The sequence below is a fragment of the Zeugodacus cucurbitae genome, chromosome 2, assembly GCF_028554725.1.
Source record: "Zeugodacus cucurbitae isolate PBARC_wt_2022May chromosome 2, idZeuCucr1.2, whole genome shotgun sequence".
In the NCBI taxonomy this organism is placed as follows: Eukaryota; Metazoa; Arthropoda; class Insecta; order Diptera; family Tephritidae; genus Zeugodacus; species Zeugodacus cucurbitae.
This window is the reverse complement of record NC_071667.1, coordinates 64,283,621-64,298,985: the sequence shown is the minus strand read 5'-3', so window position 1 is coordinate 64,298,985 and position 15,365 is coordinate 64,283,621. Positions and strand designations below refer to the sequence as shown.

Below are 15,365 nucleotides of genomic sequence, written 5' to 3'. Positions count from 1 at the left end.
GCTGGTGACTGCTGCCGTTGTGCCGGCTGGTGTTAGCGCGCGAGCGCGCTGGCTGCTTTGCTTGCTTGTCTGAACTTGAGTTAAGTACGCTGTGGCACTGTCAAGACACAAGACGGTCGCTCGGGGCGTAACGGCGTCAAAGTAGCCCGGCGCTGTTGGCAGACCCCTTGGGGACAGCTGTCATTATTTTCATGTTCGCTTAACAAATATTGGCGCAATTAATTTAGTTGCATGCAAATTTGCGCAAAATATTGCCAATTAATCGTGTAGAAGAGACGTGCATCGCACAACAACAACTATATATATATATATATAATTCTGAATGAGTGGGGGAAATTATTAAAAGGAAGTTATACTATTGGAGCTTATAAATTGCAAAAGCCAAGAAATTGGGCGTGCCGAAGTTACTGCTGTATTTTTAAAGTTTGCGTTCTAGACTTCTTTAGTACTTAATTTAGTCAATTAGCAGATCTTCTTTTAAGTGAGTCAACAATGTGCTAATTGAATGAACTAAGGTAAACTTATCTGAAATGTCTCTTATTCGCATTCAATTCATTTTATTTGCATTTTGACACATCTGTCGTTAATCACGTTGGAGTTGATGTTAATTTTTGTGTGTAGAGATCAAACAAGCAGCACCTAATTACTGTCTTAAGGGGCACACCTAGTGTGAAATTTCAAAAAAATCATTTTTTTTGGTTCATATTTCGGTAGATCACACCTTTAAAAATAACATATTAAAATTTCAAGTTGGTATCTCAAATAGTTTTTGAGTTATAGCAATTTAAAGAGCAGCCGCTCGGTAACAATGAATACGATCATTTTATATTTAAATGCGTTTTCCTCGAAACATCATTTTCCGAATTTGCTGCAGTGATTACTCAAAAACAAATGATCCGATCTGTAGTTCTCCGTACAATGACTTATCGATTTTTGATCTGATCAAAATATCGAATTTTGGCAGGCCAAAAACGACCAAAATTTTGGGTAAAATTCGACTATTTTAAAACTAAAAAGCCGCCATATTGTCAATTGAAACCAATTACTTCTGCTTTTGATCACAATTATATTATCGAATATATACAGTCTAGTTATCAAAAGAAATTTGTTAATTTTATCAAGATAAGCCTGAATATTCTTCGACCCTTTCAAAACAATTAAACTACGAGAATTGTAGTAGTGAAATAATGTATGATTGACGTTCTTAGGGCGGCATAAAATATTCTCCAAATGATAATTCTTCCGATTTTGCCAGTCCCTGAAGGAAATCGTTAGAATTATGTACAATTGTTCCTACTTGCTTTATACCAAAATATTGCATTTATATCACTCGCTTGTTCTATGCGCTAATCGTTAAGGTTTTGACAAAGATAGCTTCTGATCTATCACTGTTCAAATTTATGGAACTTTGGACCTTTTTTTCAAATAAACTAGGCTAGGAAACATTGATCTGAACTATTTCCGTGATTTTAAGAGAAATTTTCTCACAGTTGTCAATCACTTGGCTCCGCATAATTAACCCATAAACCGTTCCTTACGTTAAGGTATCTTATTTGCTACAAAACCTTATTTGCAACAAATCATATTTTGCATTAAATTTCCGGAAAATATATTTAAAAAGAAATCATAATGAGTATGTAATTGCATAATATTCAATATTTACAATCATAATTGGGAAATACCCATATTATGATATATTGATAAAACAATTGCCAATTTCCAACTTGCAATACTATTGTAATGATTACTCGCGAACATTTTGCAAGTGCATACAAACAATTCGCTGTAAACATATTATGTATGTATACCCACATGTACATAAGTATGTATATATATATATTATCAAGCATTGATTTATTGATATTGCATAAACACAACAAAATATGTTGAAGAAATAAGTCTTTATCAATATCTGATAAGATTAACGGTCGTTGTTTCAAAAACCTTATTTCAAAATCAAACAAATTGAAGTATATATGTACATTGATACATATATATATACATGATTGAGCTATTTACATGTGCACACAGACGCATTCGCGTCAAGCGACGATTGATTATGTAACACACTTCATCAGCGAACGTGCAAATCTGCTTCCGTTCTTGACTCGCCCGGCGATTGAGCTAAATTTATTTCCAAATATCGTTATCACTGTTGTTATGTGCCGCATATGGACATGTGTAATCACACATGCACACACACACTAAGGAGCTTACGAAATTCGCCTTTCCGTTTTCGCGTTGCTTTTGTTTTTGTTGGCTATTGCATCGGCATGATAAGTGAAGTGACAATGAGAGGGTTCAGTGTGCCAATTTTTGTGTAATTTTATTATATATTTTTTGTTGTTGTTGTTATTGTTGTAATTTATTCGTCATAAATTGATAAGCATTTGCAAATAAATTTAAATTGCAACAATTTTAATAAAGACGAAATATTAAATTTATATGCGAGTGTAATACAGCTGCTAAATCACATGAATAATTTTGTTTTTGCTTACGATATAGTTGAGAATTACAGTTAGCAGTGAAAGGTTCACTGAATCCGATTCAGCGCAGTTTACTTAAGTAGTTCTACTTGAAATTTAATATTTTCACTGAAATCGTCTCGGATAACAGTAAAAAAATATTGCCACATCTTAACAAAAAAGGTTTTAACAAGTTTGTCAAAAGTTGGGTTAGTGTAGTCAATCACTTTATACCATATACCTTTGCTTGCAGCCTCGAATTTAAATATTATAATACTTTCTCTCTTCTCTTTCAGCTCTAAGACGATGCGCGCCACGCCCATACTCTCTTCACGTCGCCCGTGCACCGAAAACGCGCTAAGCAGCGCCGTACAAGAATTACTCAGTGGAAAGTATAACACAAGTAAACCGCCAGAACAATACGCCAGCAGTTCCAGCGTGAGCCCAGGACGCGCCAGATCCAACCGCATCGGAATGAGTGGTAGACGCGCTAATGTGCATCTCGCCAACGCGCTCTTACACGGCATGGACGTGGACAAGGATATGTCCGGCGATGAATGCAGCACTGGAGAAGGCAATGCAGGCATAGCTGGTGGACATGGGAGTAATGCCTCAACACCGCAACCGGAAATCGCCACACACACTACACTAGAGGAGTTAGCCAACCGACTGACGTCGCATTCGTTGCGGAAATATTGTGTGAATAATGGCAGCGGTGATGCGGGGCGACGTGAAATCGGCAATGATGCGGGCAATTGCAATGATTTGTCCCCAAAGCCGAATAATATGTATATAGATGGCGCCAAGTGTGACACCGGTACACCATCGAGCAGCGCTACGCCACAACCGCAGCAATCACCGCCATCGGCTGGACTTGATCCCACATTAGCGATTTTGCAGGCATTTCTTTTTACGCTCACCAGCTTTGGCGCTTTTCAGCAACGTGCCGATCAGCCGGTGACGTTGCGTGATCTGGTGGCCAACCTGAAGGATATGTTGGAAACGCATACAGCGGGAGATTTGAGTGTGGAGGGTCTTTTTAGTAATGGCAAACCGAATATAATGGATCAACCGTTGTTGGCGCAAAAACTACAACAACAAACGTCAGCGTATGCGACACAACGTCTGCCCAAATCAGATACACCCGAGACTACAAGTTCGATGGATCACCATGAGCCGATTGGTGATGATCTGGCTGCGTCGATTCTTAAGATTCCGTCCTATAAGCCAGTGGCAGGCACGCCGACAGCCTCGTCGGGTGCAGCACGTGCCTCATGCTCGCCATCTTTACTGTGCAACAATTCCACCGCCAATTCCATGCCAAATCCCAACGGCGATAGTCCGCATTCCGCGCCCTCACCACGCATCGCCAACTCTATGCTGGCCGCTGCAGTGGCGGCCGCTAGCAATAATGGCAACTCTGCATCTGCCGGCCGTCAGGGTAATGATCTGTCTGTCATTTCGCCGCCATTAATGCAGCACCGCCAATCACCACCGTCGTACAGTTTTCGCGATATGATCGCACATGGCATTCACCGCACTATGAACGAGCAAGCCAATCAAGAAGCCCATGCCGCGGCCGCTGCTGTTGCTGCGGCTTCAGCACCAATGCTGGGCTTGTGTTTGGATATGGAACGTTCGACTAACAACAATAGCGGCAGCAGTGTGGATCATAAGAAACCGACCATATCGGTGGTGAAGAATATAGGTGGTACCGATACAGCACGGTTTGGTGCTGTACCCAATGTGTTGGCTGGTTCCAGTGTGGCTGGTAGTAGTAGCAGCACGCACAATTCACATGGCTACCATCAGGCGCACATGCATCACCACCTGCCACACCACCTAAGTCGTCAAGAAGCTGCAGCGCTGGCAGCCGGCAAAGGTACTCGACCCAAACGTGGCAAGTACCGCAACTATGACCGCGACAGTTTAATCGAAGCAGTGCGTGCGGTGCAACGCGGTGAAATGTCGGTGCACCGTGCAGGCAGCTACTTCGGTGTGCCACATTCAACACTCGAGTACAAAGTAAAGGAACGACATTTGATGCGACCGCGTAAACGTGAGCCCAAACCGCAGCCTGGACTAGATGGTAGCAGCAGCACGACAACGGGCAAATCAAACTCCAACATTCCTGGTCATCACAACAATCTGAGCAAAATCAAGTTGGGCAACGCTGCCAGCAGTAGTGTCAATTCCAAGCTCAACGAAGCGCATAAAGGCAATAGTAACTCAGCGGCGGCCGCATTCCCAACCACTGCACCGAATGGCATGAAAATGCCGCTCTTCGATCCTATCCAATATCCGGCACATCTATTTTGGAATCACTCGCCAGCCTTCAGCCAAATGCAAATGGAATTCAATCGCAATGCAATGGCTGCGCAAAGTGCCGGTGCTGCCAGCGCGGCACAACGCTACACCGAAGAAACATTACGTGGCGTTGGTGGCACATCGGCGGGTACGCTTTCAAACGCCAACAGTCCCAGTCCTAATGCCAGTCCGTTGTCCACAGCGGCAAGTCATTCACTCAATATGAAAAGTGCGCGTGAACTTGCCGAGAATTTGTATGAGAGTGCTGGTGCAAATGGTTCCTCAATACTCGACGGCATCATAAGGAAAACACTCGATCGCAAAAGCACCGATGTAGGACCGCCAAATAGCGCTACCGCCGGTGGCGCACTACTCGACCAGTTGCTGGTCAATAAAAGTGCGCTACCACCATATGCCAGCAACAACACTAACGATCATCGCTCACCGAATGCCATGAGTAACCTACGCGCTAAACGTGCCGGCAGTCCGTTGGCATATACCGAAATTAAGCGTGAACGCGGCAGTCCACCACACAGTAGCGGCGATGACGATGATGACGACGCCTCACGCAGCGGCAACGACGAAAGTAGTTATGAGCACAATAACAACAACAACAGCAAAAGTAGTTACATCGGCAATAATGAGTTACACCTGCAGCATCAACACTTACACCACCAGCAACGTAGTCGCAGCCGCAGTCGCTTAACCTCCCACGACTCCGCCGAAACCGATACGAGTAGCATACCAAGCGAGCTCATGCCCAATCACAATAACGGTAACAAACTTGCTGCCGATCTGAATGGCAATGGCGGCAGCAGTATATTACCCAAAGTGGAACCACCACTGGATTTTGGACACGCGCCGCCCGCGTTGGGCAGCACATCAATACTACAGGAAAAGTTGGCGCAAATCAAGGCCGAGCAGGAGAGTGAAGAGCACTTATAGAGATGAATGATCTGGCAATACGGCATGCCATTAAATTAGTGGTACTAACCGCTAACGAGTTGGGGGTGACAATTAATAATGGTGCTGATTTAGGCTCAGTGAACGGGCGCGTAGCCAGACGGCACCGACAGGCGTACAAATCTACTTTGAATCCAAGTTGAAAGGGCATGGAAATGGGCGCAGCAGTATACTGTGGAACTGCAGGCATACTCTAGGAAAGCTGTTGGACGAAACTATTTGAACTTGTGGCACATGCTATGTAGTACGAAAGTTGGAATCCGCGATCAGAGATCGTCGTACGGTAAATGGTTCAAAACAAGCTTAGTCAAAATTTAAGTGAGGGAATTTAAGCACTTAGTATATAATTATCTAACAACACACAAACGTGCAGACATACATACAATTAGTACATACAAACAAATATATAATATGGTAATATATATCTGTATATAGGAAAAATACATAACTGAGAAGAACAACAACATTCGAGCATATAGACATATATGTATATGTGTATGAATGGAATGTACAGTTTACGTATATCCACACAACAAATCGACAGACGAAAGAAGAACATAAGATGAGAATGAGGAAAAAACAAAAACAAATTTTAATTAATATATACAATAGCAGTAATACTTATATATGTGTGTGCATTTAGCCAGAAAACGCATGTACTATGTATTTATAAATAATAAGAAGTAAAATCAAAGTAAAGTAATGGGCGTGAGGGCGTAAAAAACCAAAAAGCAAATCAATAAATAATGGCTAACACTGTAGACGAGAATGCATAAACAAAGTAAATAAAAGAATATGTGAACAAGCGATAATATACATAATACAGATATAAGTAAAAGTATAGTAAAATCAACACTAAACTAACACACACAAGAAGGGTAAAATAAATAGGTAACAGTAATAATTAATTATACAATCCAACAATAATATAAAATAGTAATAGTATGACAACAAAAACAACTTAATATATATCAGTTGCAGAGATCATAGATATAAATATATAAAACAGAGAAGAATCTATGTATAATAACAAAAACAAAAACAAAAAACAACAACAAAAAGATACTGAACATTTTTTCTGTTTCGTTTTCTGACAATCGACAAATAGGCTCTCCTTGTACAAAAACAAAACAAATGTAGCTAACTACATAACTACATAACAAAACACAACAAAAACATAAAAATTAGTAATAAAATAGCAAACCGAAAATAATAATACAAAAGCTAAATCAAAACACACAAAACAAAACCAAAAAAAAAAAAAACACAAAATAAAATGAAATAAAAATTAAAGAAAAACAAAACAAAAAAGCAACACAGAATACAAATAAACAAAAGAAAAATCAAGCTAATATGTCTTTAAGCAACAACAAAGTATATTACAACAACAATAAAACAGTTGAAAAATTGTAAAGTTCAACGCAAATTATATACAAACTTATGCAAATTTCAGTTTTTTTTTTAGTTTTTCGAACTCATTTTGATTTCAATTTCAATTTCGAACGAAAATAATAATGAATTCCAAGAAACACACCAGCAAATAGACAAAATGCAAATACAACAAACAACAGGATAGCTTGACTTGTACAACCAATCTGATCCTACCAAGAAACATATGCAACAACAAACAATAATACCAAGCAACAGCAATAAGAATGAATGCAACACCGAAGATGCAACCAGCAACTACAACAACAATACTAACCAGCCAATACAACAACCAATCAACAGCAACAAACCAACAACACGCAGTCTCAAACGCAGCAATAACCGCAATAACCGTAATAGTAACAGGCAAGCAGCAACAACAGCAATAAACAATAAACAAATAATAATAATAATAATGGATGGAAAATACAATAACATACAACAACAACTCCGAAAATAGCAATAAACAAAATCGTAATGTGGTTCCAAGTCAAAATGGCGAAGAAAGCGTTGAGAAGTCGATTCAAAAGTAGCTTCCTAAAGATTTAAATGTTTGACGAACTGTGGACATTCTGTGACATTTCCGAACTGATAGACCAGCTATCCCATCATCCATCTTCAATCAGCTATAGATTTCATCATTTCGTTAGAGTTATGTATATTGCTCTTAGCTTTCAGAAAAAAGGTAAATATCTTGGTAAACAATATGAAATTATTCCAACCGAAAAGGTTTGTGTGGAAACATCTTTTTTGTAAGGAAGAATTACCTGTCGCGCTTTACTCGATCACTAAATTGTATTTAGTCGGTAAAAAGAAGAAACCTTGCCACAAATTTTTAAATTCTTTTGGATGACAGAAATTTGTTGCAAATTGGTATCTTGTACAGATTTCGTTCATATAATACAAATGCTAATAAGTTTGTATAGAAATTCTCAGTTTTTCAACATTCAAGCACTGAATTTGTCGCCATGATCATATGGAATTGATATATAGACTGGATGAAAATGCTTCAAATAAGTTGGTAATAAATTTATATTTTTCTGAATGCTTTGTGAACTATTTGAAAGAATTATTCGAACTCTTTTGAAACCTAAACGACTTGGAACTAACATTACTTTACAATAGTTACATAAATACAAGAATGAATTGAACAGCAACAATTCAATAAACAAGATAGTCCAGTACAGAACAGAATCGCAGTTACATACCTTTATCCAGCAACAGAAAACCCACAACAATAGATCACTACTAACGCAAACTAAAAACAAAAATAATCAAAACAATAAAATAAAATATACTTTTCGAGCATAGTTTCTTTTGCGGCAACCTAAGCAAGATTTTGAAAAAATTATTGTAGGGAGAATAAAAAAATAGGGCGCACAAATGAAGCGAGTGCTCAAAGAGTCGTATCCATATTTACTGAATTTAATTTAAATTTTTATTTCTGTACATTTTTTCTCTTTGAAATTAGTAAACTGTCAAGAAAAGTAAATTATCAAGAAAATAATGATTAGAACATTTCAGAAATCCTCAAGACGGAAATCAATAAACAAAGCTGCCTTCACATTTACAAAAAGATCAAAGAAAAAACATAAAAAAAAAACAATTTAAAGGGAATATTAAAATTTAAAATGCTAAAATTGCTTAGAGAAAATATTCAAATATTAAATTACACCCTAAAAATATTTAGTCAAAAATAATAAGGAAAAATTAAATAACATTTTTTTGTCGAAAAACAAAGAAAAATAATATAATTTGCCTACCCAAAATTAACGAATAGCCAAACACACACTTATATTTTGTGATCTTAAACATTTTGAGGAAATTATTAATGAAAACACAACACAATTAGTGGCCATCAGCATAAAGAATAGAATAAAGTGAAATTACATTAAAAAATATAACTTTCGGTGTTGAATATAAAAAAAGATGAATAAATATTTCAAAACTATGCACATACATATACATACATACCTACAAAAAAATATATTTAAGCTAAAGAAAAGTCTAAACCTAAAACAATTATGCTAAATTAAATGTTCGGTGTTCGTATATCATAAAAAAGTGATAAACAAAATCTCCCTTTTTGGCATAAAAACAGCATAAGCATATGCCTGACGTATATAATTAAGACAGAAAATACCAAAATTTAAATGTATGTGTATGTAAAACCTTATATGTATCATATGTATGTGTCTTCATGTCGAGTATACCTCAAAAATAACGGTACATCATCATTTTCTATAGGACAGTAAAGACGAGAGGATGAGAGTACGTAATTAACTTAATAAAAATTCTATATTATTGAGAGGCTTACTCAAAAAATGTCTAACTGAAGATGAGTGTTAACGGCTTTGGAAATCCAATTTACATGTATAAAAGCATAAGTCGAGATAAAAAAAAGTTTATTTTTCGGAAAAAATAGTGTGTGTTAGGGCAATGGAAATTTATTTGCGAAAAGCTTAAGAGGAATGTTTCACGAAAGGCTTAACTTTTTTTGGTTTCAAATAAAAATATATTAAACTTTCTATTTAAATTTAATTGGAATATAAATTAGTTGAAAATATCAAATCAATATTTTTGTATGAATAACTCCAATATGTTTTGAGGCGTTTTCAATGTACACTTTCATGTTAAAATTGTTCAGAAATTTAGTATTTTGAAATTTTCAAGCCGAAAAATTTTAATGTCAAAATTTTTATTATTAAAATAAAAATTATTTTTAATAGTAAAAAAATTAATTTAAAAAAAATCACACTTAATAATTTTTTCAGACTGAAAAATAATATATTTTTCTTATAAAAATATTTTTACTCCAAGTCCACACTTTATTTCAACTATTCAAAATTAAACGAAACATTCCTCAAGCTATGAAACAATCTATGCTAAGTGGTATATACTTTCACATTTTGTTGTGTTTTTTCGTAAACTCCGGCAACAACATTTTGGCACAGCTAGAAATTTAAACCAATTTGAATGTGTATATTTTTTTAATAATAAAGTAGATATTAATAATATTAAAAGAAAAACTTAAATGTACCTAAACAGATTAATTCGTGTGCTACGTAAAACTTGCGACTGTAGTGGAACCGTGAAAGCACAGACAATTTTTTATATACATAAATACTTACAAGCATGCATATACATACCTATATACATACATATATTTGAGTAAAATGCAAAAAAAAAAAAAACAAAAAACAAAAAATAAATGTAAAACATTTTTGTGTCGAAATTATATATACATATATATAAATACATACATACATACGCGTACAGTACATACCAACATAAAGACAAGTTTCAAGCAAAATATAAAAAAAACAATAACAAATATATATAAACGTAAATGCTAAGAAAAATTAATCCTTTTGAATGTGCGTATATTTAGATAATTATATAAATAAAAATTATGAAAAAAAAGAATATTTAAGAAAATTTAAGAAAATCAAAAAAAGACTTTGGCATTTTTCTAAAAGTCTACACTTATACACAAATACAAATATAACTGACACATATTAATACATAGAAATATATGAATTTCATGTAAAAGACATGTTATGTAAACATTTCCAGAAAACTCATTCTCACTTTTGACCGATTTAGTTTATGCGTATGTGTGTAAAAATCAATATGTATAAGCATTTATTCAAACAAAATTTGAATTTTTTGGAAACAGCAAAAACAAATCGCATACATACATAATAACTGAACCTTAAATACGACCGACTAACTGTTTTAGCAAGGACTTCACGACACCAGGACACACTGCGAACCACATAAATGCAATCACAACACAAACGCATACGAACACACATTCATATAGTCGATAATTTGACCTTTACCGACATGTTGCCACGACCGTTAGGTTGCACGATCTGAACTAGATCAACCAGAAGTACATATAATACATATGTATGTATGTATATTTATGTAATTATTGAGTATGTAGTAATTTTATTATTATGATTATATTTCAAATTTACCACAAACAAACAAACCAGTGCAGACATGCACAAACATATTTATTATATATACAAAAAAAGATATGATTACATACATACATTAGACACTATCTGTGATTTATAATCCAAAATTTTTGAATGCGAAACGATGAGTTTTCAACAAATTCGCAAGCGGATTGGCGTTGAGTATTAAGTGAAGAAAATATAAAGAAAAGGTGAAAGTGAGTAGAGAAAGTGAAAATGAAAATGAGAATGAAAATGAGAAGAGTTGGATTGTTAATATAGAGCGTAAAAGTCTAAATGAAGGAATCATGAAACACAACCGGTTATGGGACTAATATATAAATGAGACATCACATTAGCCACTTATATATTTATATATAAAAAAATGCTGCATAAAACATAAATGTGAAACTGTTGCAAAAGAAGAAATAAAAATCTGGTAATATTGAGATGATTTAGTAGAAAGAATAAATGCAAAATATATATAAAATGATAAAAAAAACTATTGAAAAAAAACAACAAAATAACGCGCTCGAGGCCCGAAATTTATCAAAAATGTAACACATACATATACATACCGTAATATTTATGTAAATATGTATGTTTGCAAGCAAGTTTTGAAGGCAAAATTGAAATTGCACTGCAAAAAATGTGTACTAAAGAAATAATTTTTGATGTTGCAAAATGTTTGTTGTAAAAAATTATTTTCATTTCAATTAAAAGTACTTTTTGTGAATACATATTTAATTTTAAATATATGCTATGAGACGCGTCAAAAATCAATTGAAAACAGCAAAATTCGACAATTGCACAGAAAAACCCGACGAAAAGTGGAAAAAAGTATTTCAGAAAATCAAATTTGAAACAAAGTCAAGAACAAATGTATGTAAAACGTGTTTACAGCGACATATATACATGTGTACATATTGAAAATATATTTAAAACAACACAATAATATAAAAGAAGAAATATCAACAAAATATAAACAAAATTAAAAGTGCAATTACTTGGAAAATAAATGATGAAATGATGTTCGTTAGTAAAAACCAAAAATAAAAAATAAAAGAAATAAATTTCTAAAAAATTATATACATGTAATGAAATTGTGTATAAAAATTTGCGTATAGGGAAAATTTAGCAGCAAATGTATAATTAGAACTTTGATTGAACCAAATATTAAAATTAAAGAATTTAATTAAATTAATAAAATTAAAAAAGATAAACAAATTATAATGAAAATGATATTAAAATTTAAATTATAAAAATGCATTCTAATTAGCAACAATTAAGAAAAAAACACTTTTTTTAAAAATATTTTTAATATGATTTTACAGCTTATTGTCAGAAAATTAGAAAATTATGTGTTCAAATAAGTTGAATTATAAAAAATATATACCGGACATACATACATACAGCAGAAATGCGCTTAAAGTTGCGCAAAAGCTACTCTCTCACTGCAGAGGCAGCTAAGTAGAGCTAGTTTTTCACAACTGAGAGCATACTTAATAAATACACAAAATGTTAGAGAACAATAATAAAGAAGCGAATACGTGTTGTAAGTGGTTATAAGCGAGTAAAAACATATTTTAACAACTTTTCGAAAATAAATGTTTAGAACAAATATTTATTTCTACAACTTTTCAAAGCAATTCGTTAAACGGAAACGGAAATTAAGATCACTGCAAAAAAAAATTACTCTTCCTTACACCCACGCGCGATTTTCGTGATTTGACTCTAACAACTACCGGCCTATTTCGAAAACTTATGGTAAACAAGTTGAAGCAACACAAATACAAACACACACACAGACAAGTATTGGGACTAAAAGACAAGTTAAGCTACAGTTGATTTAATAGTTAAGTTAAGAATCGCCCGTTGACGACGTTTAGGGCTGAATGGGAGCGAGCGCTTGCAACAGGGCGCGCAGAGAATGCAAATTGTATGTAAAATCCCTCAGGTATGTGTTTTATTTTCGGAGAGAAAAAAGATTGACTACCATATTTTTAAATATTGTATTTTAAAATGCTAAATAGAATGTTAGTTTTGTAAAGAGTTAGTAAGCAGCGAGTGAAGTGTGGCAGAAAGTAAGAGCGCGAGAGTGGAACGCTACTAATTGAGGAGCATGATGAGTGTTGCAATGTTGTAGGTGTGCAGCCACAAGTCGCAAATGTCTCTAGTTTCTTTGCAAACACCTCGATCTACACGCAGTTATGTACATACATACAGACAAACTACAAATATATAAATTGATATAGTTTTTGTAATATACATACATACATACATACAGGATATGAGAGCGATCGAGAGCGCGTAATATTATATATATTATTTTATTTTTTAAACTTAAAACTTAAATATTTTTAACTAAATAATTTTGTTAGTCTGTATAGATAATTAGTTGCTAGTGCATATATACATAGAATTTTTTTCTACGTTCATACACATACACATATACGCGCGAAGAATGGTGTGTTAGTATTTTGGGTGATTTTTGCTGAGCGGGAAGCATTTTTTTCTACTTCTTTTTATTAAATATAAATTCTGAATAATTCCAATTAATTGTTCTGTGTTCGTGCATTTGCTATTATGCCTACCCGTTCTGGCGCAATAAAACAACAACAACAACAATAACACAATCTATTGTTTAACTGTTAATATAATATATGCTTACAAACCGACGTTTTTTTTTACAGTGTAGAGAGGGTTAAGAAGTGGAGCAGGCATAGATGGCGAAGATGAAATGGGCTGCTTATATGTATATATAGACAAAATTGAATTTATAGTGCAATTGTTTTTTAAAAAACGAATTAAAGTAGTGAAAATCTTTAAGCGTGTGAGCACGTTCTTAATTTCAAGTAGAAACATTATGGCAATGTTTTTTGTTTTTATTTTTTTTTTCTCTAATACTTATTTACTTTTTTTTATGTGAAATGTAAATGATTTGAAACTTGTAGGAAAAGGACTCAAAGGACTTTCTATATTTTTTAACAAAGTGAAATGTTGCTATAATTTTTAAAATTTACAATTTATGTTGTTGACATTTACCAGCAACAATATTAATGCATATGTTAAGCGAAATTGAAATCAAAACGAACGCATTGCACCTAAGGTCCTTTGGACCTTGAAAAGCAAATGGCAGAATGCATATTTATATTTACTATATTCATAATTACAAAACAAGAAATAATAAAAAAAAAACTTTTTATATATATTTTACACATAATAAACAAAACAAAAAATCCAAATAAAATGCATATTAATCATTCTATTTTACAAATAAAACTATTGTATTTAGATATCTATTATATTTGCTATTTTGTTTGAATGAAACGAGTTAAAATTGTAAGAGCATTTAATGCAATGCAAAATAAACTGTAATATTAAAAGTGAAAATGTTGCAATGACCTCGTGTACCAAATGTAATTACGATCTGATTTGTTTAGTTGTTTTTATAAACACTATTTATTAATTTTATATAAACTTATGTTTATCAACTAAGCGTATGGTTAGCTTCTTAGTTGCGGTTAAGCGAAAGAAAATAATATAGAAAGAACGAAAAACGAAAGTGAGAGTAATGAAAATTTCAGTTGACAAAAAACATCAATTGATTACGAAAAAAAAAGTGAAATCTATCATGAGCAAGAGCATTAGAAAATCTGAACATATTCAACAGAAGAACAAAACACACACTTTCGAAAATGATGTTTGCTGTTAAAACAGCTACAGCTTAAAACAGTACTTTATTTCAGCATAACACTTTTTCCATACACACATAAATATTACATAAAAAACAATTAAAAAGTAATTTAACAAGATTTTTCTTAAATTCCCTCTATGAAACTAAAACACATACCAAGAAGAGAAGATTACAATAACCACCCAGTAAAATTGTCAAATAAACAATACCAAAATGTGTAATAAGGAACATTGCAACAGGATGCATAAATACAATTAACCCAATTAATTACAGCATACACTCAAAGAAAACAAAATCAACAAAAAACCAAACATCAAAATAATAAAACAAACAATAGAAAAAAGCTTATTTTCCAAACAAAATAAATAAATCATATAAGTGAAAAAGAGCAATAGCCCAAATATATATAGCAATGCTTTCTGTATTGTATATATATCCATCTACACAGTATATTGTACTGCATACATACATATATAAATATTGGATAAATCGCAAAATAGCCGTACAAACTATTGGTTATTTACAGTAATAAGAAAT

General features: G+C 33.6%; 2 protein-coding genes across 15 annotated transcripts in view; one reads left to right on the top strand and one right to left on the bottom strand.

The window, feature by feature from the left end:
• LOC105215468 (myb-like protein A) overlaps positions 1-7,046 on the top strand; it is a 236,552-nt gene extending 229,506 nt beyond the window's left edge. For all 13 annotated transcript variants that reach the window (XM_054225263.1, XM_054225265.1, XM_054225268.1 and 10 more), the window contains one exon: positions 2,762-7,046. In XM_054225263.1, the coding sequence (XP_054081238.1) occupies positions 2,762-5,717 (2,956 nt within the window). In that variant the 3' untranslated portion in view covers positions 5,718-7,046. The remainder of the gene's footprint in view (positions 1-2,761) is intronic.
• The window catches only part of LOC105218430 (tRNA:m(4)X modification enzyme TRM13 homolog), a 793,174-nt gene that overhangs the window by 777,226 nt on the left and 583 nt on the right, over positions 1-15,365 (bottom strand). The window lies entirely within an intron of this gene.